The 26,836-nt window shown below is 47.5% G+C and overlaps 11 protein-coding genes across 11 annotated transcripts; 4 read left to right on the top strand and 7 right to left on the bottom strand.

Annotated features, from left to right (window-relative positions):
• Positions 1–196: 196 nt before the first annotated feature.
• N7483_003665 (putative cell wall proline rich protein) lies at positions 197–2,929 on the bottom strand (the record flags this gene model as incomplete). Its single annotated transcript, XM_057087102.1, has 1 exon — positions 197–2,929. One exon carries the CDS (start codon positions 2,927–2,929, stop codon positions 197–199), a length of 2,733 nt encoding a protein of 910 aa, XP_056946931.1.
• A 3,608-nt stretch (positions 2,930–6,537) lies between these two features.
• N7483_003664 (amine oxidase) lies at positions 6,538–8,851 on the bottom strand (the record flags this gene model as incomplete). The annotated part of the gene is made up of 5 exons (XM_057087101.1): positions 6,538–7,586; positions 7,670–7,844; positions 7,921–8,250; positions 8,306–8,728; positions 8,795–8,851. The coding sequence occupies 5 exons, from the start codon at positions 8,849–8,851 to the stop codon at positions 6,538–6,540; spliced, it is 2,034 nt and encodes a 677-aa protein (XP_056946930.1).
• Positions 8,852–9,258: 407 nt separating this feature from the next.
• N7483_003663 (DMT family transporter) lies at positions 9,259–10,774 on the bottom strand (the record flags this gene model as incomplete). Its single annotated transcript, XM_057087100.1, has 2 exons — positions 9,259–10,324; positions 10,455–10,774. 2 exons carry the CDS (start codon positions 10,772–10,774, stop codon positions 9,259–9,261), a joined length of 1,386 nt encoding a protein of 461 aa, XP_056946929.1.
• Positions 10,775–11,949: 1,175 nt separating this feature from the next.
• N7483_003662 (aldo/keto reductase family protein) lies at positions 11,950–13,057 on the bottom strand (the record flags this gene model as incomplete). The annotated part of the gene is made up of 2 exons (XM_057087099.1): positions 11,950–12,461; positions 12,523–13,057. 2 exons carry the CDS (start codon positions 13,055–13,057, stop codon positions 11,950–11,952), a joined length of 1,047 nt encoding a protein of 348 aa, XP_056946928.1.
• Positions 13,058–13,288: 231 nt separating this feature from the next.
• On the top strand, positions 13,289–14,140 carry N7483_003661 (aspartate/glutamate racemase family protein; the record flags this gene model as incomplete). Its single annotated transcript, XM_057087098.1, has 1 exon — positions 13,289–14,140. One exon carries the CDS (start codon positions 13,289–13,291, stop codon positions 14,138–14,140), a length of 852 nt encoding a protein of 283 aa, XP_056946927.1.
• A 336-nt stretch (positions 14,141–14,476) lies between these two features.
• Positions 14,477–16,364, top strand: N7483_003660 (gamma-tubulin mipA; the record flags this gene model as incomplete). Its single annotated transcript, XM_057087097.1, has 8 exons — positions 14,477–14,484; positions 14,553–14,593; positions 14,722–14,834; positions 14,917–14,970; positions 15,056–15,238; positions 15,301–15,498; positions 15,551–15,637; positions 15,687–16,364. 8 exons carry the CDS (start codon positions 14,477–14,479, stop codon positions 16,362–16,364), a joined length of 1,362 nt encoding a protein of 453 aa, XP_056946926.1.
• A 2,566-nt stretch (positions 16,365–18,930) lies between these two features.
• On the top strand, positions 18,931–19,149 carry N7483_003659 (AN1-type zinc finger protein TMC1; the record flags this gene model as incomplete). The annotated part of the gene is made up of 1 exon (XM_057087096.1): positions 18,931–19,149. One exon carries the CDS (start codon positions 18,931–18,933, stop codon positions 19,147–19,149), a length of 219 nt encoding a protein of 72 aa, XP_056946925.1.
• Positions 19,150–19,780: 631 nt separating this feature from the next.
• Positions 19,781–20,323, bottom strand: N7483_003658 (uncharacterized protein; the record flags this gene model as incomplete). Its single annotated transcript, XM_057087095.1, has 3 exons — positions 19,781–19,802; positions 19,860–19,957; positions 20,024–20,323. The coding sequence occupies 3 exons, from the start codon at positions 20,321–20,323 to the stop codon at positions 19,781–19,783; spliced, it is 420 nt and encodes a 139-aa protein (XP_056946924.1).
• Positions 20,324–20,953: 630 nt separating this feature from the next.
• N7483_003657 (serine/threonine-protein phosphatase 2A activator) lies at positions 20,954–22,291 on the bottom strand (the record flags this gene model as incomplete). The annotated part of the gene is made up of 1 exon (XM_057087094.1): positions 20,954–22,291. One exon carries the CDS (start codon positions 22,289–22,291, stop codon positions 20,954–20,956), a length of 1,338 nt encoding a protein of 445 aa, XP_056946923.1.
• A 521-nt stretch (positions 22,292–22,812) lies between these two features.
• N7483_003656 (uncharacterized protein) lies at positions 22,813–23,784 on the top strand (the record flags this gene model as incomplete). Its single annotated transcript, XM_057087093.1, has 2 exons — positions 22,813–23,302; positions 23,366–23,784. 2 exons carry the CDS (start codon positions 22,813–22,815, stop codon positions 23,782–23,784), a joined length of 909 nt encoding a protein of 302 aa, XP_056946922.1.
• Positions 23,785–24,753: 969 nt separating this feature from the next.
• N7483_003655 (actin-related protein 2) lies at positions 24,754–26,292 on the bottom strand (the record flags this gene model as incomplete). Its single annotated transcript, XM_057087092.1, has 6 exons — positions 24,754–24,840; positions 24,894–24,971; positions 25,026–25,817; positions 25,960–26,103; positions 26,164–26,210; positions 26,274–26,292. The coding sequence occupies 6 exons, from the start codon at positions 26,290–26,292 to the stop codon at positions 24,754–24,756; spliced, it is 1,167 nt and encodes a 388-aa protein (XP_056946921.1).
• Positions 26,293–26,836: the final 544 nt, after the last annotated feature.

The following is a 26,836-nucleotide window of genomic DNA, read 5'->3' as shown; positions in this document are numbered from 1 at the left end:
ACACGAAGAGAATGAGAAGGGAAAGAAGAGCCCGGAGTCAAATATGTACATTCCGGTTAAAGAAAGAGAAGCTTCAAGCGATATGAGCGATAAAAGGGGGAAGAAAAGATGCGATGGGAAGAAGATGGATATCGCTATGCCGAGATATGTGCGCCATGAAATCAAAAGTCAAATGCATGAAGATCCTAGATTGGACTTATACCGGCCGTTCAGGGATGGACGGCTCGGTGATAGTCCTCTCCTTGTCTTTACCTTTCCAGAAATGCATCAGGCGACTGATGCGACGACTCTTTTTCTTGGAGTTGTCGTAGCCTTCTCCTGGAGGCTTCTCTTCCTGGTGGAGTTTGCTTCGCTCCGAATGCTGGCCACCGACCAACTTGGACAAGCTAGCCAGGCTAGACCTTTTGGAAGAGTTTGCCTGGCTGCTACGACGGTTCACAGCTGCCGAGAAAGATGCAGCTCGGTCAGTTGAAAGACGACCGCGAGGGAAGAATGTCGCAGAGAATCGGTGGGCAGTGGTCATGGTGGATGCGCTGCTAGTCAAAGATGGAACATCTTCCACTGAGGCATATGGATAATCAGAAGGCAGATGGTGGTAAGAATGACTTGAGAAGTTGCGATCAGAGAATCGTGGCCCATCTGGCGACGGGAATGAAGATTCCGAGGGCGAAACACCGGCTGAAAGTGAAAAAGGCGGGATGCTGGGCAGTAGCTGGTTGGGGGACGTAGATGGTCGCTTATCAACAGCCAGGTAGCGAGGGGACATATCGGGACTGGGAGGGTCCAGTTGTTTGGGGCCAATATCCTCCGACTGGAAATTCTCTGAGGAGTCGCGGGGCGGCACAGAGAATGGTGCAGAGAACGGGTTATCGAGGTGTTGAATAGAATCAGTGGTGTCATGTTCAATAGCAATAGGAGCTTCCTCCGTATTGACAGATTCTTCAGTCGACTGGATTCCAAGACCCTCGGGCTGTGGTTCAGGCGCTCCGGTTAGTGTTTCGACACTATTGGCGCTCTTGATAGACTCTGTTGACTTCTCAACATCTGCAGGGGCTTGAGGTTGAGGTTGAGTGACAGGGATTTCAACTGGAGTCTCGAAAGGAGGCGCTCGCTCATTCCTGGGGGACTGGTTCGCAGCCAAAAATTCATCCTCTTCTTCCTCATCAAAAACATCTGGAGTTTCCGACCCATTTCCTCCCAAACGGATTGCAGTGAGGATGCTGCGATCAAAGGGCTGCATGACTGGAGCACTTTCAGTGCGACGGTGGTACCGCATCTCCGGACCAACAAACTCGCCTCGTCGGCCACCGCTGTACATGCGCTGTGTTGCCACGGTAAATTTGCTCAGGTTTCCCCGAGAAGGCCGCATATCAGGGGTATTGAATGGACCAAGAGCAGCATCAAGATCAATGATGGGACTGCTGAGGACATCATCCTGTGCTGTTTGCTCATAGAAGCTTCTCGGCTTCCACGATGTCTCAAGAGAAGGAACGGGAGGAATAAGGCGATCATCTTGTCCCTTATCGGCATCTGACACAGGTCCTTCGGGATTTGTAGGCGTTCGGATCACCAGAACGTCGTCATTATCAAAATCGACCTCCATAACCGAGCCAGCCTCCGAATTGGTGCGTGTAAGAGTTGGAGGTGTCAAGGCAGGCGGCAGCTTTCGTGCCTTCTCCTTGCACTTCTCCTTCGCTGGAACTTCAAGATTTTCACCTTCATGCTTATCATGGCGCTTTCCCTTGCGAGTCAGGATGGCACCAGCCCACGAACGGACACGCTTCTGCTTCTTTTTGGATTTAGATGACTTCTTAGGTGAAGAGCTGTCGTACTCATGGTCGATGTCAATCGACGCTTCGGATCCATCATCAGAGTAAGTGCCAGAAGGTCGAGAAGTGTCGGTCGAGTGAGCATCGTCACCTTCGTGGGTCGCGTTTGCTAGCGTAGCAGTAACATCTGCAACTGATTTGCTCTTACCCGAGCGAGGATGCCCCGTTGACTTGGAGCGTTTGACATTAGGCACATCCGGTGTGTTCTGGGCTTGCATGAAATCGAAAGCTAAAGACGCATCCGCAGTCTTCGGTCGAGGCTTCGATTTGCGATGGTGTGGCGATCTCGTCTCTGCTGGGGGTGTTGGAATCTGCGGGTGTTGGAATTGAGCAGTTGCAGGGCTTTCAGGCGTCTCGTGAAAGACTGCAGAGACAGGTCGGCCGTTATCGAGATTATCGTTAATCGGAGCCGATTCGAGATGAATGGAAGCGGGAATTGGTGGAACTGGTGGAATAGAAGACGAAGGCGGAAATTGAGGAGATGCAGGAGGTGTTGGACGACCGAGACTTCCAGCTGAGTAGGAAAGTGGTCTAGAGATATCTTCACGTCCCTTATCTAACAATGGATCACCCGGCGTATTTGGCGCACTCCCGGCCCCTGGGTTGGTCGCAAGAGCTTTTTGAATGGCGAGCATATCGACTCCGGAAACTGCTTGAGAGCGACGATGAGCATGATGGCGTCGTCCTGGACCTCTTGGGGGACCAGGTGTTGGAGCACTCGGCTGTGTCGAAGTCGTCGGTTCTTCCCGCTTATCCGCATCCCCTGATGCTGGTGTCACCAACTGATTATCCCCAACAAATTCACTCGGTCGTCGACGATGTCCACCTGGTCGGCTTGGTACATGTGCTGGCGGTGTTGGTTGTAAAGACTGATCGGCTCCCGGGTTAAACGAAAAGGCCGGCAAAGCCGGAGGCGTTCGGCGTTCTGTCTCTGCCGGGCTGGAGACTGAAGCATCCGGATCTCGAGCCGGGAACACAAATGGTGGGTTTGGCAACGGAGGCATTGTCAGACGACGGTTATGCTCCGGATCGGCAAGCGCTGAATCGAAATGTTGAGGAAACCCCGGACGAGATTGCGGGGGGAAAGAAATCGAAGCCATCAATGCTGCGCAAGAAAAGATATCCGACAGAAAAAAAAGATAAAAAAATTGAAGTTAAAAAAAGGACCACAAGAAAGGAAGAATCAAGTCAAAAAGATCCAGGACAAAGAGACCCCCAGACTGTCTTAACTTCCCTGAAGTGAAGAGACAGTCGCAAAGAATCTGGAGGTCAGTCTTAACAACCTCGAACAAAGATCATTTGAATCTTCCGCACCAGGCAGAATCGAAGTCGGGGAAAGTTGAAAAAAAGTTGGAGGTGATGGCGCAGAAAAGGGTCTCAAGGATGAGAATAAGGAGCGGACGGCCACGACGAAGGCCAGGGAGGAGTGAGGGAGAAGGAGAGTCGTTGAAAAGATGGGCAAAGAGAGGAATAACAACAGGAGAAGAGGGGAGAGGTTAAGCCGGGTGTACTGTAACCATACGGTAATTACCCGTTGCATCCGAACCGCGGACCAATTAACTTAGAAGGGTTAAGGGAGAGATTACTTCGAATTGTTCATTTACTTATTGAGAAATCAAATAATGGAATTGAGATAAGAAGAATGTGTGGAATCATGATTGAGGATATAATCTAAATTTTATCTTAATTCCCCCAAAATCTACCATAGATACGGGGGTGTGCTTAAACCAGGGCAAAATAGGGCGACCAGGGTGGAAATCTCCCTTGACTCGGCTGGAAAGGACTAATATCCCCATGACCCGTCAGTTTTTATGAGTACAACCTCAGATACAAAAAGAAAGTTTTCTTTCATGCAGATGGAGATTAGTCCAGAAGAGTGCCTTTTTACTTTACCTAGGTACCTTACTGTATGTTTGATTTCTTCATAGAATATAGGGGATTTTCAGACCCTGGAAGAACCAAGAAACCCTCCCCTACTGTGGAATTATGGAGCCAATCTCAGATCGAAAATCAAATCCTTCAACCATTCGGGATGATCGGGAGTAGTGAACGTCATGACTTTGGTTGCCACCAGGTTACGAGAGTAGTTCGTGGGGCCCGGAACGGTGCCTGTTACAGGCATCAAGAGGATCCTGGGGTCTCAAGGCCGCACCAATGAATGAACGTATTCATCCGGAGAAAAAGTGGGCTTGCAGGCACCAATGAGTCTAAAGCCAGGATCACTTGGCAAGCAAATTTCGCTTGACTCGAGTGGGTCTATGGTGCCTCGCCACGCTGGGGGAGAACTGCAAGTCAAAAGGAGACAGATTGCGTGGTCGTATCCAAAATCTACACTAAAACCTGCAAGAGTCAACTGGCGGATATTTAGTATAGACCAATGATCTTCTTCAACTTCTGAACTACCTAATTTAGTCAAATACTTGTTTAATTTTGCTAATTACATACTCATTACACGCAGATCTTGATCATCTTGATCATCTTACTCCGTACTTCATACTCCATACATAAAATGTCTTTCTCAACATTGAACAATTACAGACCCAACTATGGAGTCAAAAGTGGAGGACACCGCTGTCCGGGAGATTGCTTTAATCCACCCCGTGGGTCTTGGCGCAATGAGATCGGATATAAATAGTGAATTAATGGAATAGCGCGAGGTCGAAGCGGTCTATTGGTCCAGGGATGACGCGGGTGCTAAGACCAAAAGTACCCAGCTGAACATGTTAAGACTTGGAACTTCTCCTGGCGTGCGCAGGGTAATTGAAACACCTCTTTTCCCGAGGTCTCGTTTCTCTTAACCCCTAGCGTCAATTTCATATCGAGACCCAATCAGCGGGCCGTCTTGCATGCAAAGTGCATGTGGATTCGTCCGTTCGAAAAGGTGCACGCGTGGGGCTGATCGTCATGATGCCAATTGGGGCGGCAACGGGGGTGATCCAGGTTGCAGTTTATAAATCAATTCAATAGATTGATCCAAACGCCGGGGTCTGTATGGTTTAAAAATGCATCGAGTTACATTGCTCTTCCGTCAGACTTCAACTTCCGCCATAACCTTGGAGATCACGTTGGGTTGCAATAGGTACTCCGAAGTACCTTTTTTTTGACAGGCGAATAAGCCACATTCAGATCGGAAGTTCCGGAGCCTGAAATTGTCAATACAAGGACTCCGTACGCGTATGGCAGGCGTGGATTGTGATTCGCGGCCAATAGTGCAATCGCCACTCCAAATAAGCCCGCAGAACGGCCTCGTCATACATTTTGACCATGGCTAAACACCGTAATAAAACACATCCGTGTATGGAGAACGGAGTGCGAAGTTATTCGTGGCCGAGATGCCAATCGGTCTATCTTTCTCGCCCCGGTTTAGTTTTTTGGTCATCTCTCCTTGGTTCCTCTCTTCCGTTCCTCTCTTCCGAGATGCCGAGAGCCCTAAAAGAGTAGTTCCCATGGCACATCTGGGGCCATGACCAAGTGGAGAAGGGAGAAGTGGACCGTACTGTCCAAGTAAAAGACTGCGCGGTCGCAACCGCCAACAAGGTGAACCAAGTTTTTGGGACTCTGAGGGATCCAGGGACCATAACTCCTGATATCAAATATGGCGCAGTTAATCCCTGTTAAATCCCTGTTCAGTTCCAATAATTGAGTCAGGTATTGGAAGGGTTCGGGTTCGTGAATAAACTCTCGGGCTCCCCGAGCATTTCAGTCAACTGGTGGAACCTCTCGTGGTTTTCGGAATGTGAAAATGGGAAACGTTGAAGTTTATTCATCATGATGTCGCACTTGAGGTCGTTAGTTCTCGGGTCCGTACTTCCACCCCTTGCGCCCAGCTGAATATTATCTCCAAGACCAAATTCATATTCCTATTTACCGTAATGTGACAGGATCACATTAAGACATCGGGAGAACCATTGAAATATTCAAGTTCAATATTCTGGTTGTATGAACCGGAACCCCAGGTTGGTATTGTATCTTCAAGTTGAGCATTCAAGTGCAGAACTTCACTCAAGATACTGATCAACTTGAAGCATTCAAGTTGGAGAAGCGAATCATGATAGCATCATGATCGTGACATAGTAAAGTCGAATGCGACATAGAATAAATATTCTGCAGATGAATCCGAGTCACTGTCAGATCCTTGTGTAGATCCACAGGAAATCAGGATTTAAGAATATTCAACGTAGCATGAGACCTCGAGCATAAGCATGAAGATCGTATCCATCCAGAGCCTCCTCTCCACTGCTCTTCGTGGTCCCTGCAGATTGTGCCGCCACCTGCATGTAGTCTGTTGTGTGTTGCATGGAACCTTGATGTAATTGGAGCCTCCTTATGTGCGGTGTGAACCCTGCAGGTTGTGCCACGGCTTGCACTGTTAAGAAGGGGAAGAGAGGGGTGGGAGGAAAATTAATCAGATCATGAGGGAATGCCAGTGGTTATTTAGAAGCTGCCTTGATACCAGAGCCTGGGTAGTGATTGAACGCGTCGAGCATATCAAGGTAATACCTAGAAGCCTTGACACGGGTCATTGACATTTACTCATTGTGAGGTTTTGTCAATAGATAGAAATGTGAGGAGAAGAGGAAAGTAAATCAAAACTCTGAGTTCTTGGTATTGTGTAGACAACTCCGTAGAGAGTATACTACTAGGTTCAACTTAATATGTTCGCTGAATGTCCCAATAGAACATTGAATGCCTCAGCCATCAAAAATTCTCAAAGTCTAGGACAGCACTCCCCGGAGATTTCTGCTTCTACACCTCTCTTCTCCTCAACCAACACACTTTGATTATTCACCTGCGTACTAACCGCCACATCAAGCGCCGGATTACCAGAAAAGAAATTCACCGGCTTAAGCGAAACCATCATCTTCTCCACCGGCATGACAGGCCAATCCTCCACACGAGGATTATGGGTCGTGCCAAACGTATGCCAAACGACCAGATCTTCATTACGCACACTCAGAGGCTCAGTACGATCCCGAATCCAAGACGCAATGCCTTCCCCACCGAGCGACTGCATTGTGTGCTCTCCGGCACTGTATAGCTCTCCATCATGGTACCGCGTTACCCAAATAGCGTGTTCGGCGGATTCAGAGGGCTTGAAATGGTAGGAAGATGGGTGCGCCAATATCATCTGTGAAGGTTGCGGAACGAGTTTGTATCCGACAGGTCCACCGGTTACTCCATTCAGGACATGCTCGTTCACGATTTTGAATACCCTTCCTTTAGCAATGCCGAGGTCGAGTGGGGATTCAGTTTTGACGATCGAGCGGGTAGTTGTATATCCTATCCCGAAGGGGTTGTGTACGGCTGGGTCGTTTATTGGCATCGCATGAGATTCTTCTACCATCAGAGAGTTCTTGTGCCCGTCTATTGCGGGATCGATTCGTAGACTGAAGAGGTGTTGGTGATATGGTGCCATCACACCAGGTGCAACGAGGGTTCCGTATGGGACGTTTTGATCAAGGTTAATAGGAGCTGTTGAGAGAATACCGGTGGCTCGAACTTCGTAGTTGATGGAGGCGTCCTGAGTAAACTGGAATGCGAAGATATACTCATAGTTGCCGACGGTGATCATGGTTTGCAGGAATAGAACTCGTGAGCGAGTCACAACGGCATTGTTCGTGCGGAAGTTGGTATGTTTCCAGAGGATACCGTCGTCGATCTCGTGGCAACAGACGACACTTGGAAGAATTATGGGATCACCATTGATGTTCTGGTGGTATCCATCAAAATACTTGATGTGTCCTAAACAGTCACAGCCTTAAACCGTTTATTAGCACAGGTCGCTCTTATGACTCTTTGAATTTGAATTCTCTTGATGATATAAGGTTGAAACGACTCACCAAGCTTCAGATTATTGGCATTGACGCCCGCACCGTTACTCCCCAGATCAAAGGCAGCTTTGCGTGGATACGGCGCGCGACTATCTCCATAAGGCACAAACATCTCAGAGAGAGCCAGGCGATAAAACAGGCTTCGACCATCATAGGTGATATCGTGCAGAGTCAATCCCTCTCGCTATGCACAATTAGCTTGCGACTACACAGTCTTTAGTCGATTCTCAGATGCAGGTACTCATAAAATTAAACCCGACTCTCAACCGCCATTTCTCCCAGGTAAGTAGATTCCCATCAGTTTGGAAAGAAGAACCATCAGGCTGAACAACCTGGTAGGGCTTGGTTGTCGTTCGTCGTTCTGTAACCAGGTCAGGATGGTACTCGCTTGAGCCATGTATTTTCCTCCGGTCGAAAGGCTTTATTTTAGCTGCATCGTCAGCAGCTAGACTCATGCGATCATTCTCGCCGAGTGGTAAAGACAAAACTCGCTTCACTCGGCGGTCACCTCGCATTTCCACACAGATATCCAAAGGATAGGCATAGTGGTTAGAGTCAACGTGGGTGCTCAGACTCATGTAGAGGTAACACTGGTCATATTGATCAGTAGGATTTAAAAAGGCAATCTGAGTGATGATGACGAACCATGATTATTCTTTCGGACATGTCGTTCATTCCATCTGTTCCAAACGTCCAACACTCAACATTCACAGCGGCATTTTCCGGTAACTCCAAAAGTTTTATCATAGCTTGAACCTCGGGTGCGGCCAGACAGGCTTTCTCCATGGCTCTCATTTTTGTATTATATTGGTAAGAGTGATGCCCTTGGAGCTCATTCTCATGGATGATTTCCAATCTATTCAAGTCCACGTGTAATGCCCGGAGATCGCTTAGGCCGTTCAAATTGATATGAACTAACGCCGTTCGCCGTGGGGGAGAAGCCCCAGGCTTCTTTGCGTGTTCAGCTTCCAGGAATGGAATCATCTCAGTCTTGGCTGGTTCGAAAAGAGTCACTACTCGGAAGGCTATATCATCGTTTGGGAATGCATCTTTGACACAATGAGCAGCCTGGAAGAGTCAATTCACCGTATACAATTATTGGCTTCAGTGCTAGAATGTAGTAAGATCATGTACCTGCGAGATCTCTGCCGGAGATAATGGGTCAAAAGGATGAGGTTGCCTTCGTGCCATAATGTGGCAATTGCCTTCAACCTTGAAAGTTGTAACTGTATCTATGGGGCCCAGCTAAAATGGAATACTTCAGAATCTATCAGGACCAATTTAGGAACATGTGATGCTCTAACAAACAGAAACAAGATGAAAGGATGAATATCGGTATATCGGATAGGCACACTGATATCCCAAATGATAAGGGATGGGTGCCTGAAACCAAGTTGCGGACTTTGTACCGCTGTGCGGGGAGAATAACGGGAAAGGACCCGCGCTGGCCAAAACAAGTTTCAAAGCTGCCCGGGGTCTTAGATGCCAGTGGGTGTATAGCTGTACAAGAAACGACAAACACGAAAGATCGCTAAAATTAAACAAACAAAAAAACTTCAAGGCAATGGCGATATGGTATATCGCCAGATGATTGTCATCTATTCGTCACTTTCTGATTCGACTTGATCATTCTCAAGATGTTTCCTCCGTTCCTCTGCGAGCTCGCGATATGTGCTCCAGCTCAATAGGAAGAATGCAACCATGATAAGGATGCCTCCTACGATAGCTGCAAAGGAGAGTGGTTGTCCAGTGCGGAACCAGTCGACTATTGCGACAAGGAAAATGGTCAGAAGCGCAGCAACTGACGAGAGAACCGGGGAAGTAAGTGAGATGAGAACCAAGAAAGATCCAGAGAATGCTGGGTCAGAGTAAGCATAATATCCAATTGTTTCGAAGTGCACGACAAACTTACTGGCATTGGCACATATGGAGATCAGGAGCATCCAGGCCGCCTCGCCGGTAGGGAACCGGAATGTCTCCCAGCCCAGATAGTGCAAAATAGGAATCGGAATCCATAGAACTGTTAAAGTAAATGCACCAATCAGGCTGCCAAAAGTGTTGGCGAAGATTGTACCGCGGCCAGGACTTGTGCCCTCTGGAGGGCAAGCATATCGTTTGTATAAAACCTCATAGAGTCCGTAAAGGATGCTACCAACGCCAATGACAATATTACCCAATAATCGACTTTGAGTTTCACCATCTTCTTTCGCGGTGCCACCTTTTGACACTTTCTTATCTGGTCGGTCACCATATGCCACGACCAACACACCGATGATTGCCACACCGACAGCAAAGACCTTGTCAAGACGTAGTTTCTCTTTCAGAATAGGAATTGAGAACGCGTATGCAAAGAAAGCAGAGCAGTTGTAAATCGCTGTCAAATCGCTGGCTGTCGTCAAATTAACAGCCACGTACCACGACCCACCAGCGACTGTCAGTGCACTGGTCACAAAAGCAGTCGTCTTCAACATATATGGAACTGCTGAATGTTGATAGCCACGAGAGGCGAGATGAACGTCTTGGGTTTCTACCATCTGGGCAGTACTTCGGAGCAGGGAGACATGACGTCGCCAAAATGCTTCCCATGAAAGCTTGCGTTTCTGGATTCGGAGGATAAGCAACTGGACCGGCCAGAGCAATATCCACGAGCCGTGGGTAATATAGCTGCATATTGGAGGAAATATAATAAGCCATTACAAGTCCGAGTAAATGATAAGAGTGAAAAGAAGTGGCTGAGGGATCAAAGGGACTAGATCTCGGGTACAACGTTTAATGGCCATGGCTCCAAACTTACAGCATGCAATACGGCTTATCCCAATGCAACTCATGCTGGATATACACGGCAGTCTCCGTCTGAATGACAAAGCTAGCCAAGCTTAGTAACAAAAAGCCCGAGGCAATCAAGTATTTCTTGCGGGTTGCTTGGGCGGCATCGTTTTCCGGGCTTTTACTCCGAATGGTAGGGCGGCGGGTGTGGTGCAACATGGGACGGTCCTCTGCATCAACATTATCGTAACTTGACCTTGATGGGCGGCCATGTTGGTCATCTTTGAGTAAAGGTTGTTGCGAGCGGCCATCCGTTGGGCGGTGCAATGGGGGACGGTTAACAGTCATTTCGTCGTCCGAATCCTGGGAAAGACGCCCGGCGTCCGATACTGCGTGCACCCGCGACTCTTCAAGTTCAAGGTTATCCGGAGCCACAATTGCGTTGGCTTGGTACTCGATGTAGGTTTATTGTGGCACTGGGGTATGATTTGAGTATCCCGAGATCACTCAGCTCACCCTTGTTTCAAAACGATAACAGATAAAAACCAATGCACAGTAGAGAGAGTAAAGAGATATTCAGCCCATCCAATAAGTGCTGACTATGAATGAGTTGTCTGAAGTAAGGAAGTTCTAATCTCAAGTGCCTTCACTTGTGAAGGATATCGACCCAAAATTGGAGTCGCAAGCGACCGAAGGACTGGTGTTGTTGAATGCGGCAGCGGCCACGTAGATTGTACGAGCAGGGTACAGGGGTTGGGACCACATGGAGGGGCAACGGATTAAAAAGCGCTTGCAAACGCGAAACCTAGGTCAAATTTGGTCCAACACAGTTAAGACGGAATCGGGGAATTTGTTGAAGAACGAGGCAAGCACAAGATTAACCCTGAGGAATGGACGCCTTCGTCATGGCTCTGGATTGCCTAGTCCGTTTTAGGAATGTGGCTTATGTGATGTCGTCCCTGACACTCGCTAAACTATATTGGGACTAGCGCGATCGTCTCAGGTGGCCTAACGGGATGACCAAAATAGCACCTGATTAAGCACCTGATAACTTGATAAGTGCCCAGGTCCCATGTGGGTCTATGGCATCAATCCCGCACAGGGAATGGATGCCAGGTGGTAGGCTATGATGATCTAGTTCAGAGAGTCCCAATTATTGGAAATTCCATCGTACGGTAATCAGTACAGGGCCAATATGCATAATCTTGTGCAACAAAGTTAACTAGCCATAGATATTACATACACCATTTCAGGTAATTCCAACCTTGGAACCTGGGAAGTTTATCATGATCTTGGCAATGCACGTGTTTCTAATATGGGATGAAAACCTTGGGATATATATTATTTTATTCAAATGGGAAGAAACATCATGATTGGGAGCGACCATTTTTCGGTTTCAAGTTTCTCCTCCTATTACTACTACCACTATCAGCCTGAGCAACTCGAACTTGAAGATATATCATGATATTATACCAATATTCTATGATCATAACCGCCTCTAGTTTTATTTCACGCTTCTTCGCCTAAGCCTTGGGCTTAAAGAGAGAATCGTGAGTGTTGTATGTGTATTTCAAATCCAAGTGCCAGTAATTTGCAGAATAAGGCTTCGCAACCATCCAAGCCTGGTCGAGTGCCTCCACAACTTCCTCTGGAAGAGGTCCCTTCAGCACGTCCCGAATGTTAGTCTCCAGCTGTGAGAAGCTGCTCACACCGAGGAGGATGCCGTCACGTCCGCCATTGCCGAAATCAAGGGCCGAGTGATGGTGAACCCAGCGGAGTGCAGTTTCAACCATTGTCAAACCGTGTTTTATAACGACAGGTTCGATGATGCTAAGAGCCTCAAAGGTTGAATCCTGGAAGTAGCGGCCGCGGTAAAGGACTCCCGTGGAACTGTGTTCACCAAAGCGTCCATCAGCGGGGAGATCCTTGGTCTTGTATTTTCCGGATAGCAATCCACCGGCCAATGGGTTGTAGATAACAATGTCGAGACCGTAGCGACGACAGGCGTGGACCAATTCGGTCTCGATGTTGCGGGCTATCAACAGAAATTGTTAGGTATGTTCTTGATATATGGTAGTAGTTGAGGTTTTACATACTGATGGCATTGTACATAGCTTGGAAGATTGTAGGACGAACCCAGCCTCGCTCGGCACAGAGTGTCACAATCTCAGCTAGTTCAAATGCTGTGAAATTGCTCAGGCCGAGGTTGATAAATTTGCCCTCCTTGTGCAGCTTGTTGACCTCTTCCAGAGTCTCCGAGAAAGGAACAGAGCGATCGGGTGCATGCAGGTAGAAAATATCCACCTGGTCGGTGTTCAATTCCTTGAGGGACTTCTCGAAGTTCTCACGCAGGATAGCTGGCTTATGGAAGCCTGGTGATTTGGGGTACCATTTTGTAGCAATCGTCAAACCACGCTCTTTCCAGCCAGTCTTCGCTGTCCACGCTTCTTGCTCACCACCAACATAAATACGAGCTGTGTCAATCTCATTGAAGCCTTGCTGTTGGAAATAGTCCAAGCACTTCTTGTACTCATCGAGGGAGGTGATTCGGGCGCCTTTATCCGGGTTAGGACCAAAGGTCATCAGCCCAAGGATCAGGCGAGGTAAGGGATTCTGTGCAATGAGAGGCATTGTGGCTTGTCAAAATTGGTTGTCGGGTAGCAGAATGAGGTTCGAATTGGAGAAGCGCGGGGGAGGGGTTGCGGAGTGAGCCGATTGTAGATAACGGCGGGAGCCATTAATCAATCTTCTTCTTGCCGGACCCGACCGCAGCGTCAGAGTGGGCTCTACATATTTCGTATTTTAAAGAGTTCACTTTCAAATATTTTGGTCCAGCTACTAGAACAACGCCAGGAAGTCACGATGGCAACGTCCACACCCAGCAAGAGTCCTAGCCGAATTTTGGTTATCAACCCCAATACCTCCACACATATGACGGATGGCCTCAAGCCGATATTGAATCAGCTCAACTATACCGATGTACAATTCGAATACTTTACAGCGCCGAACAGACCGGTCACTGTAGATGGACACACATATCAGCCAATTGAAAGCATCAATTCAGGCGAAGAGTCCGCCCAATCAGCCCTCAATTGCTGGTCTGTCATTGATGAAATACCGCACTTTGATGCGTTTTTGGTGGCATGCTACTCAGCTCACCCATTAGTGGGGGTACTGCGCCATCATATTCAAGAATTTGAGGCAAAAAATCCAGGATCGCCAAAGAAATACGTCACGGGTATTTTCGAAGCTAGTGTCACTGCATCCTTATCTTTGGTCAGCGCGTTCGATTTTGTGACACTCGGAGACCTACACAAGGAGCAGGTTAAGGAGTCCTTTGGTATTGTGACTACTGGTAGTGTCTGGAAAGAGGAGCTTAGCAAAGCCGTTTCCAAGATGCTGGGCGACACCCAAGGCTCTTCGCGCTTTGCTGGGGTCGAAACGACTGGATTGACAGCCGTGGAGCTTCATACAACAGAGCCCGCAGAAGTGAAACAACGTATCACTGATGCTACTAAGAGGTTGCTTCAGAACTCGGCCACTCCTGTTGGTGCTATCTGCATGGGCTGTGCAGGCATGGCAGGGATGGAAGAGGCGGTTCGACAAGGCTGTATAGAGGCATATGGAGAAACAAAGGCCAATCGAGTAAGGATTGTCGATGGTGTTGTTGCAGGAGTTGGAGCGCTGGCGTCAATGTGCAAAGCGAATTTTTGATCCCAGACATGTTTCACGTCTGAAACTCCAAGCGCTGCTGTTTCTGGATCCAGGTACATAATAGCATTATACAATACGATATCTAAGAATTTGCATTGGTAAATACATACCTTTACCAAGCCCTTGGCTACCTATCTTACCAACTAGTAACTACAATAAAATAGATTTAAAAAAAAGACCTGGTCAGCTGCAAACATTGGAAGTGCCAAAGTGGTGCCCTGTTGATGTCCAACGTAATTGGTGCCTGAGGCGACAGCTATCCCGGCCAAAAAGTTCCCCGCAACAACGCGAGACACGCGTGAACCAACTTTCTCCCGACGGTATCATAGGACCACAATGCCTAGGTAGGTACTTCAAAGTTACAAGAAAGACATTTTCAAGGTTCTTTAAACTGACTTTGAGGTGAAATTAGGGAAATCATCACCATCCAAGCTGGCCAGTGCGGCAACAATGGTACGTGCCTCTCCGCAGCTCTCGACCGATCCCCACCACCGCGACCTATCGACTGGGCATACACTATAAGAGGAGAATGAAGGGTCTGAGTCAAGCTTTGGAATGAGAGTTACTGATCTCATTTACAGTCGGTAGCCAGTTCTGGCAGCAACTATGCCTGGAGCATGGAATCAGCCACGATGGTAATCTCGAGGAATTTGCGACTGAAGGAGGTGACCGCAAGGATGTTTTCTTCTATCAGGTAGGCTACTGGAATTTGAAGCTTCCTTCTTTCGCAATGTACTTGGCGTCTTTGAAGAGCCATGCTAACAAGGTCTCTATAGAGTGACGATACTAGATACATCCCTCGAGCTATTCTTCTCGATTTAGAGCCTAGAGTACGGTCTCTTCCCTTGCGTTAAAAATAATCTCAGAACTATACGACATAGACAGATGCTAAATTGGATACTGATTTTCCAATAGGTTCTTCATGGCATCCAATCCGGCCCTTACAAGAATATCTACAACCCCGAGAACTTTTTTGTCGGAGAAAATGGTGTTGGTGCTGGTAACAACTGGGGTGCAGGTTATGCGGCAGGAGAGGGTGTCCAAGAGGAAATCTTCGACATGATTGATCGAGAGGCAGATGGAAGTGATTCACTAGAGGTTGGTATAATCACCTTGCGCAAGCGCAGACTTGATGGCAGACAGGCTCACCATTACCACAGGGTTTCATGCTATTACATTCGATTGCAGGAGGAACCGGCTCCGGTCTAGGAAGTTTCCTGCTGGAACGAATGAATGATCGCTTCCCCAAGAAGCTGATTCAGACATACTCCGTGTTCTCGGATTCCAATGACGTGGTCGTCAACCCTTATAACAGTTTGCTCACGCTGCGTCGATTGACTCAAGATGCCGACTCTGTGGTAAGAACGCATTATCAAACGTACGCATGCATATTTACTGAATTCTCGGCAGGTTGTCTTGGATAATCTCGCCCTTGCAAGCATTGTTGCGGACCGACTCCATGTGCAAAAGCCCAACTATGATCAGACTAACCAGCTTGTAAGTTTTCAACTGATCGTACTATGTGAATTCTCGGCTGACTTTGTAGGTCTCCACGGTCATGTCGGCCTCCACCACAACTCTCCGATACCCGGGATACATGCACAATGATCTAGCAGGAATCATCGCTTCGTTGATCCCAACACCACGCACCCACTTCCTCGTCACTTCATACACACCATTCACCGGAGATAATATCGAGCAAGCAAAGACTGTGCGCAAGACTACTGTTCTGGATGTTATGCGCCGTCTTCTCCAGCCGAAGAACCGCATGGTCTCAATCAACCCTAGCAAGTCGAGTTGCTATATGAGTATTCTCAACATCATTCAGGGTGAAGCAGACCCTACAGACGTGCACAAGTCCCTTCTTCGTATTCGTGAACGTCGCCTCGCTTCATTTATTCCCTGGGGTCCTGCCAGTATCCAAGTTGCACTGACCAAGAAATCACCCTACTTGCAACATACAAACCGTGTCAGTGGCTTGATGTTAGCAAACCATACTTCCGTGGCAACACTTTTCAAGCGAATTATCCAGCAATATGATCCTCTGCGTAAGCGCAATGCATTCATTCAGCAATACGAGAAGGAAGCGCCCTTCGCTGATGGACTGGGCGAATTCGACGAAGCCCGCGCAGTGGTCATGGATCTCATTCGTGAGTATGAAGCCGCCGAACGCGAGGATTATCTGGACCCAGAAGCCGGAAAAGAAAACCAAGTTGGAGCATGAGAGCACAGGAATGATTTTTTATTGGTTTTATTTTTAATTTTTTGTTCTTGCTGTTTTATTCTCATTGCTTCGGCAGGATATCGGTCGTCGGGCGCATACTTTGGGCGCCTTGGTAGTCATGGTCATGGGCTGCGGCGTTTCTCCATGTTATTATTTTCAATATTTCCCCCAAATTTCATATTTTTCTCTCAACCTTAGTATCATAGACTAGTCATGTACCTCTTTTCTACCTTGCCAACACATTTGAAATGCGCCTTAGACACGTAACAGATCACCGAAATATGGATTCCGGAAGATCCGCAGTTGCAACGGGCCGGGCTTTGCAGCGGTGGAGATATGCAGCTGTAAGCCGGATTCCCCTAAAAGAGAACAATGAATATGAGTGAGGGACTGTTCGATGTGTGATAGATCATGAAATTCAATATGCGGAGAACAGAGTGCATGACATTAGGTAGGTAATCAAGTTGGTAATTACCAACTCAAGGCAAGGTAACAAGGAAGTAAACTCCACAATCCATTGGGACACGATAGATCAGGTTGGGAGTGAAAGGGGGCATAAAGCGCTAAAATGGATCAACTAATAGTCGACGTGATATGTTCTCCGTATGTAGTACGGAGTTACTATGTAGTATACTAGTATTATGCTAGTACTAGTAAGGAGTAGACTTTTTACTACGTGGACGATTCTAGTTCCCGGGTTAAGTACTAGCTCCCCGCAGATCATGGTGCCTCATTTCAGGCGCATTGGCCAAGGAGACTGGTCCAATTTTCCCCATGGACACCTCATGGGCGGGCCATAGCTCTTGCATGAGGGGCCTGTGTCCCACCCTATCGGTGGCTTGGATAGGCTCGGGAGGGTCACCTCGTGAAAGAGTTAGTTCCCACTCCCATTCCCCTACATCAGTGGCTCCCCTACATCAGTGGCTATGCCTTGAGTTCTGATGAACGCCGGTTTTTTTCTTTTCTCTTTTGCCACTACGTTGGTGGGTGGCGTGGAGTGCCATGGAACTTAGAGAAAGATTGGGGGCATTTTCCCCTCGGGTGAACAGGAACACAAAAATTGGTAAACGAGTTCATGTTCATGTTGGAGCCGCGATTATTAATTCCCGTACATTCCTCATTCCCGGTTCTGATGAACAATTTCATGTAATCAAGAGGTACCCGTGGATATAGGTTATCCGTGGACGGCGAACATGACAAAAAAGGGAGAGAAAAAAATGGCGAGTTGGACCACGTGATGGCAATGCTAATCGGTCAGGTGAATGGGGGATTCGTGGTTCGCAATGACCCTCCTTATTCCAGTCTAGTCATTTTTCTTTACTCTTTCAGGTCTTATGCTTATCATAGAAGTAAATGGATGACTTTGGGTGGAGACTGAGGGACCCATGTACATACCGAGTAGAGAGTATGTTGGGTTTGAAGGCTACCTTTTTTTATTATTATTTTACTTCAGCAAACGGAATACTTGGAGATGTATTAGCCGCTAAGGCATTCGCACGGACATTCCCGATCATTGGACCTGATCAGCCTTAAAGGGCAACTATTTTGGCTCGCGTGCGAGAAAGGCGCAGGAGGCGCAATAAGGGGCCTCCTATGTACCATGTGCATCGGGTGCAGTAGGTTGTACTATAGGGGGGGTAAAAGAGATTGGGGGGGGTTAACCCATAGATTACCCATTGACCCATAATAGTGCCCATAGATAGGGTGATACCCAAGACAAATCACCGGGTCGTCACCCTATACCATATCCGTAAGGGTCAATTTATTCACCTGAACAACTTGAAATAGGTTAGAAGTACTCCATACATTAGAAGACATGTTAGGGGGAAAAATAGGGTATTCCGAACCCAGAGTATTGGAGTTTCAGAGCGCCACGACATCTTCAAGATTCCAAAAAATTCACCAACAATTTGGAAACAATAAAAAAAAAAAATTAAAGAAAAATTCAAAAATTCAAAAATTAAAGGGGATAAAACATTAATAGTATCCCCAACATAGTTTAGGGGAAGTTGAACGGGGGTGGCTTTACCGTATTAAAGAATGGAGCCTATCGAACCTTCTCGGACCCGCTCGCCTCCAGACTGATTCCGTCACTCTCCACGCCTCAAACTGACTCAGCGTCATGTTTGACTTTCCTTCTTTTTCTCCCGTCCGTTCCGATCATTCCTATATAATACGTGGCCGCCCCTAAAGATCTTCTTTTCCCCTTTCTATTCCATTCTCGTTTCCATTCTCGTTTCCATCCTCAACCCCTAAAGAGTTACCCCAAAACTCGAAATCTATTTTCCAACCCTTCCCCAGACGAACCTCCTCTTTCACCAATCTTCACAAACTCGATTGCCCTAATTCCGATCTCGGGGTCCCAATCCACTGCGTTCAGCATTTCTTTAAGCCGCCCTCGCCTTTCTAAACTCTTTAACCGCCCATCTCTACAACCCCGGCGCTTATCTCAAACAATCCCGTGATCGTACCAGGTTACCTAGGGAACCCCCTTCGACCTCCTTTAAACAATCTACGCAAACGAACCCTCTACAAGTCCTTCCCATCAGACTCAATACAATTCATCATGCCTCCCCGCAAGCCACGGTGCAACTTTAAGGAGTGCAAGGAGGCGGCCCAGCGTATCGTTGGCGATTGCAGCTTCTGTCACGGTCACTTCTGCTCAAAGCATCGCATGCTCGAAGCACACTCCTGCTCCGGACTGGAAGACTGTAAGAAGGAATCTCATGCCCGGAACGCCGATAAGCTGAATAGCGAGCGGACAGTGGTTGTTAAGGGTGTATGAGGGGATGAGTCGATGACACAGACTACTCCACTTAATATCCACTTTCAGCAATTCCTCTCCAGGAATCCTCAGAGATCCTGGAACCTCGTTTCTTTCTTTATACTCTTATCGAAAGGGAACCCGGTGATTTGTGTTGCCAATTCAACCGGTTGAATCTTTAGCGCCGGTGTTAATGCTTGTTTCTACCTATCCTCATACATGGATTAGGTACACTATTTTCTTGTTCCCTTGTTCTTGGGGTGTTCTCATTGATTTTGTTACGGCTACGGCCTGACTGACCCTACTCTCCGCTGAGCTCGACTCTGCGCTGGGTTCGGTTTCCTTATTGCGGGTTGGGCTTCATTTACATGGCGTTATCATTTATTTTACTATCTATCATCTTTCCTCGGTTGCTTGGGGGGGACTTTGGTTTTGCATTCACCTTATGGTATCGGTTTACCTTTTGGTTTATTTCGGGGCTGCTACATAGAGATCCCGTGGGACTCGCATGGGCATGATATTTTCCAGTTTTAGCCTTGATTTATTTTTTTGGATCTATATGGATATACCACTTCTTTTCCAATTTGGTTTTTGATATGATACATGAGTAGGAATTAACATCGTAGAAAAGAAAAATAGGACTCGGCTTGAATTAACCCGGTCCAATCTTAGGCCTGTGATAAAATGATTAGCTTATATTAAAAAATATCATAAGACGGTAAAGCACATACATATCATGGTGCTCGCTTAGTCGACTGAGATACTGATTGAGCTCTTCCACGCGTTCTTTGTGAGTCTTGATACCATCACGTGCAAGACGGTCATGCAACTAGAAAATGTTAGTTTCCATAAGCAGAGCAAATATAATCAGTAGAAAGAAATTATATCCACGTACCCTCTTCTTTCGCATCTCCTCATACTTCTTTTCCGTTTCCGTCTTGCCCGACGGTCCAGCCTCAGGCACCCCAGCATCAGGATCAGCACTCAAAGAATCATCACGGGTAGCCTGGCACTTAGACTCCGAGTCTTCAGCCCGAGTACTCGAGTCACGGCTTTCAGCTCCGGCCTCTGCATCAAGATCCTTCTTTTTGCTGCTCTTCTTCTTCTTCTTCTTCTCTACCCGTCCATCACTCACTTTACTCCCCTTGAGCTTCAGCTTCCCACCCCCGCCAGTGGAGTAGTCCTCTGGCGCCATGAGTGGGGGTCTTTGATTAAGTCAAATGAGAAGCGTGGGATGATTGCGTCGTGCGCGATGCGGAGTAAGAGGGGAATACAAGGTTCAGGCTTCAGTTGGGTCTCAAGCCCCTTGATGATTATGTGCAATAGTGCTAAGTACCTGTGGTAAGGCGTAAATGTAACCGGTACTTTGTTTCTTTCTTTGGAAATTTGGGTTGTCGGGGTTAAATTCTTTGGAGGAAATTAGTGAGCTTCTTTTGGACTTGGGAGATGTGAAGTTGGGTTTAGGGCGGTGGGCCAATTAGCGGGTGTAATGTGGGGCCGATTGTCTCTTTTTTGGGATTCCCAGTAACCTTGGAAGAGTGATAAGACAGTACATATTAGACAAAGGAGGGAATATTAAGACAAATAACCTGGGCATAGAATCTCGCGATAAAGGCACCTTACATTAGTAAGCATTCAAAAAGTATTCACAACCTGAAGACAACTGCAATGTTGATATCAGATCGCGACACTAGGATATTCAAGGTTGTATAGCTCTATCTTCTACTTAGTGCTTCTATGGGAAATTTATTGATAGTAGTCTCATATCGGCTCATAATTCAACACTTCATTGGCAGTGAATTCATTTTCTATTTTCATACGACTTTTAATCAAATGGGATCGGACGCAATCCAGTGCCACCCATGCGCTTACGCATCTCAGCACCAGCGGCAATTGTGCTGGGGACCTTGATACCACAGCAGTCTCCGAAATAATCTGTATGATTGCCATGGCCCTTACCACCAGCCTGGTCCTCATGGGAATGGTCACCCATACATCTCATCGCATCAGTTAAGTTCTCCACAGCATCATCGCCCATGCCCTCTGCAGCAGGCAAAAGGCTTCCGAACAAGAAGTGTTGCATAATAGGGAGCTTGCCTAAGACTTCCTTGACAAACATCTTCTTCATACCACTTTCAATCTTGAACCAATTCTTCGCGCCTGAGATGTCGTCCAGCATAGGACTATGCCAGCGTAATCCCTTCACAGTCTTGACGCTATCCACCCACCGTACTTGATCCAGGTAGAGATATTTGTCTCCCTCTTCGTCAAGTACAACTGAGTTGTGAATGCTGAGTGGGGTAATGTATGGGTGATCGACGAGCTGGCTAGCACCAAACAAAAACGGCAAGAAATGGTAGTCATCTAGACCCCAAACACCGTGGGAACCCGCAGGCTCTAGATAGTATGTTGATTGGATATCTCGCATCAGATACAGATATTCAACAAAGACCTGCAGAGCCAGAGCTTGGAAAGTGGCGTTTGTGGCGGGCAGTAGACCGAGCTGGTACAGACTCAACAGCCACATCATAAAGTTCAGCTCATGACCTGAGCCATAGTCTAGTCGGTCTCGCGATCCGAGCGAGTTGATAAGATATGTGGAGCATTCGTCAATGGCGGAATTATCAGTTACACTAAAATGAATATTATTAGTCTTGGCTTCCGCGGGAATATCCAGATGAGCATACCCAAGAATATCAGTATGCCATGTCAAGCTTTGTGTTGCAACATCGTCGAAGAAGGCGCGGAATGCAGGATTTCCAAATCGTGAACCACCTTGGTCTAGAGCTGGGTTCTTCTCAACAAGTGATCGGAGCTGTCCCACAACGCTAAGTAACTTTGAGATCGGATCGGAACCAGGAGTTGTTTGGTTAGAAGGCTCGCGAGGGGGAGCTTGACGGCCCTTTACTGAATCGGATAGACGAAAGATGAAGGCTAGAACTAGTTTGTAGGTGGAGGAGGACTGGAACAAATCATGGTCCTTTGGAGAGAGAATGCGACGGGTGGGATGTGTGTACTGATGGTGGGCGGAGAGATCTGGCGGCGAAGGCAAGGGAGGGGCGGTTGGGGTATCGCGAGACGCGGCGGTTTGAGATCGGCGGTTGTTTGACCGTAACTCTGATAATTTCTTGGAAAGATCAACCTTTCCACTAGGGGACGCCATTATCTCTGAGTAATAACTTTGACGAACAACCTTAGAATGATTGTTGGATGATCAATGGAGGAAGCCGAAGCTGTCTAAGTGGAGCACAATATTGATATCTGACCGCCGAGGGGCTATTTGGCAGAAACACCATACCGCCTACTACAATCAGATCTAGTATGACGCCATATGGAGTTAGCGTGGTGGAGCATGTGATCTTCCCCGGAGGAACAAGTGATCGACCGATCATTTTCACAGCTCAGTCACATTATGGAAGGCCACATGATGCATGGCTCAATGAGGAAATAAGCCCAAAGACTCAACCCCTTCTGAACCACCTGTGAATGTGTGAAGAAGCCCAAAAATCAAATCCTCAACGATAACGACGTCTCGGCTCGTAAACAACATTCTTCTTTGCTTTTTGATCCCCACGAAAGCCCCCAAAACAGTACCTGGCGTCTTCCTGCTGCACACACCTCTCTTTACAGCCTTTTCATTGGACAGATACCCAAAGTAACCGGTCAGGGGGCAAGCACGCCATCATGAATATATTTGAGCCACCGGCGTCGACTCCGACAGGTGCCCACAATGATCGTGAGGCTAGAGATATCGACTCTGCTTCGTCCCGCTCACCCACTCATGTAGAGTCTGCCCTGTCATCTTCAATCAGCAGCAGCCGGTCCCACTCTAGCTTTTCCTCTCGAAATTATCCCCGGAATCAGCCGTCCCAGCAATCACAGCACCCCTTCACGGAGAATACCCCTATCAACGGCGCCAGCGGACCATCGCGTGGTTATCAGGCCACCGAGACGCCACATTCCACAGGCGAAAATGAGGCGTCTGTTAAGGGCAATCCCAACGATGGTCTAGGCACCGATAATATTCCGGGCCACAATGGCCAGAACGGCCAGAATGATTATCCCGAGCAAGAAGAGGAACACCGGCGATCCTGGCTCGGCCGGTTTGTGGACCAATACGGTGCTCTTGAACTTGAGAACAAGGGTAGTGTTGCACGAGACCACCTAGCATTGGGTAAATATGCCTTTTCTTGATGATTTATACTCCGAGAATTTCCTCGCTAATTGCGGCTACTAGAACGAACATTCCTGGCGTGGATGCGTACTTCCCTGGCCTTTGCCTCTATTGGTATCGCCGTTACCCAATTATTCCGACTTAACACTGCCGCACAATCTACAAATGTCAACAAATCAGATACCGCCCCTACAACACATTCCTCCTCCCTACTTGATATTTTCGTTATGTCTTCCTCGGAGCAGGACATGTCAAAACTACGCAGTGTAGGAAAACCACTTGGCTCGACCTTCATCGGTGTGGCTATTTTGATTTTGTTTGTTGGCTTTCACCGCTACTTCGAGAGTCAATATTGGATTGTTCGAGGAAAGTTCCCTGCTAGTCGAGGCAGTGTGGCTCTGACAGCTTTCATCGCTGGTTCATTGATTATTGCGGCGTTAGCAGTGATATTGGCTGTTTCACCAAATGCATATGAGTCATAATCATGGCACATGATTCTGGGTTTCGGCGTTAATTTTTCAATCTTATGGCTGGTTTGGTTGGTTTACTCATTATGACTTGAATAAGCACCTGGGCAGGAACTTTAACACCCTCCGAGAGTGATCAAGTTCTGGGGCTCCTGGGGCACTGCACATATCATGATGTCCCATTGAATGGGGAAAATTTCGGTTATTTGGACCAGTACTATTTACTACGTACACGAAATATCAAACACACATTGTATTTTAAAATGCAGATATTACACTTAGTGCTGGCCTCTTCCAGTTTGATGTCCTCTGTCCACATGTTTAACTTGAAGTTTGCGGTTTCTCGTGCACCTCTAGCTACACATGTGGATTCAAATGTTGGAAGCCTGTAACGGTAATGAACTTGAATCCGATGGTCCCTCTAAGATGATCAAGATCAATTTCAACATTTTCAAACCTGATTTTATTATATAAACCCGTTGAGAACATCCATACATTGATCTACACAGGGACTTCGGGAGGGACCCCAGTTTAATTAAAAATAGAACACTCCCTCTATCCACTATAAGTCCCATATAGCCAATCACTTCAAGTTCAAGTTCAAGTTCAAGTTATCGCGTACATGGCTTCATTTTCGAAATAGTGCAAGAGACCTCAACTTGAAGTGAACCGTATTCTATCTATAGCAACAGATATGATCTGCTAGTATGGGCATAATGTTTATGAATGTTTCTTTCTTTTCTGTCAACAGCCCCAGATCCACCCGCACCAGACCAGTCTAGGCACAATAAGAGGAGGCAGTGAAGCACGGAAACAAGATTGATGGGAAGGATATCGACAAGATGGATAGTCGGAGAAAAAGAACAGGAGACAGGGTAGAGGAGACGAGACTCGGCTTGCAAATCATGCAGGAAGAGTGGAAAGCAAAAGGAAAAACACAGTAAGATAATAACCCAAAGTGAACAACCGCCTAAATACAATCGCTTATCGAGGGCCGAGTTTTGCCAGGGCACGAGCTCCCTGTTCCTCCCACTCCTGCTTGGATACCCACATGTCCTCCTTATCGGCAATCTATGATTCTGTGTTAGCCATGAAATATGATACGGTGGAGGGAGGTGGCTTACCAAGTTGGCGAGGACGGCACCACCCAGGAAAACCATATGTCTTCGTCGAGGAGGATCCTCGATGCGGACCTTGAATTTCTGTAATACGATTAGCTTTGAATTAAGAGGAAACAACAATGCAGGTGGACGTACGTTAAGACGCTCTGGGTTTCCGCCCAGAACACGGGTCAGCCAGAGCTGCTTGATCTCCTTCTCCAATCGAGAAGGCAAACCAGGGTACATGCTGCTACCACCACTGAGAACAATGGCCTTGTATAAGCTGGATCGAACATCAACATCGGTGCCTTGAATTGTGTTGAAGACCAATTCAGCCATGCCGGGTTGGTCAACGTCAACCAAGTGAGGCTGGAAAAGACATTCCGCAGCCTCGAATCGCTCGCTACCGACACGGATCACTCGACCATCGGGAAGGGTGTAAGACTCGACAAGAACGGTGGTATCCTCGGAAAGCTTTTTGTCCAGCTCGAGGTCGTAGGAAACGTAACACAGCTTCTCCTTGATCTGACGGACGGTCTCGAAATCGGCAGTACGGTTCAGCGCGTATCCGCGGCGGAGAAGAAGAGCAATCAAGTTGCGGGTAACATCACGACCAGCAACATCCAACCGGCGGATGTGGTGGTTGAGCACGGTTGACTCGTAAACGGGGATGACGTGGGTCACACCGTCACCGGAGTCCACGACCACACCACTGCTCAAACCCTGGGCATACAGTGCCAGCACCGCCTGAATTGCCACATAAACACCTCCGAAATTGTATCCCTCCAGCATAACCTCGGCCATCTGCTCGCGGTTCTTCAGCGGGTTCATCGGCGGCTCGGTGAGGAGGATCTTGCGACCCGTGGGGTCGATGTTCAACTTTTCGTAAAAGGTGTAGTTCCAGAGATGTTGCATGTCATCCCATTTCTTAACGATACCATTTTCCATCTATTTCAGACCCAATCGGGCCATATAAATTAACAAACACGAACCCAACATGTCTGGCGCTGTTGCCTTCCGCGGAGAGAGAGGGGGCGGGGAGATTAAGAAACGGTGAGGAGCGGGGGATTCTCATCTAGCAGCGACATACCGGGTAGCTGATTTGAAGCATCGATCGGGCAGCAGCAGCTTCCTCTCCGCACATGATATCCTTCACGACGATGTCCCCAGCTTGCTCTTCTGTTCGCAAGATGGGCCGCCCCACTATGGAGGGAAACTGATGCTCTGGGAAGTTCTGGTGTATCGGTTCGAATCAATATGAGGTCTAATTAGGAGCTAGGATTGTGCGACATACCTGACCAGCATATCCAACCTTGAGGAAACCGGTTCCTCCGTCGAGGACTGCGGACTGTTAGCTCGGAGCTGGGGGACAACACGGTCGCCTTGGGGTGAGGGCACACATACCAATGGGCATGTCCGCCATGATGAAGGGAATGGAGTTCTCTGTATGGATCGGGTTAAGCTCTATGCAGGGAGTTCCCGGGAGAAGGGAATTGGAGATGTGGAGGTGGGGAGAGAGGAGACGGGGAGTCGAGAGTACACATTATTGAAGTTGGCGGCGCCGTCATCATCGTTATTTACGTGACAATACCATACTTCAACCTCTCCCCGCAAAACTGCCAAACTGAGGGGAATAGATGTACAACGACGTAATGAGTTATTATTATTTTAGATATTGATATTGCGAGTGAAATCAACTTGATGGCGTACTTACAATTGAAAACTGACAAGAGAGGAAATATTCATTGCAATGAGCTCAAACTGAACTTATAACTGCTGTTTTGATTGTCAACTGGTAGCCAGGGCAGTTGAAGTAAAATGCATGATGGTCTCCTAACAAATTAGATTATGCATAGTCCATAGTCTTCTGATTTTGCTCAAGCTCTATACCAGAATAAAGAGGTGAGTAGAATTCCTTGCTTTACCTCTCCGCTGAATACAAGAACTAATGGTTTGTGCGCATGTGT

This window comes from Penicillium malachiteum (assembly GCF_028827825.1).
Source record: "Penicillium malachiteum strain IBT 17515 chromosome Unknown utg000002l:1.0-8849297.0:1.0-8852440.0, whole genome shotgun sequence".
Lineage (NCBI taxonomy): Eukaryota > Fungi > Ascomycota > Eurotiomycetes > Eurotiales > Aspergillaceae > Penicillium > Penicillium malachiteum.
Note: the sequence above shows the minus strand (reverse complement) of the source record. Positions and strands in the feature narration are given on the sequence as shown.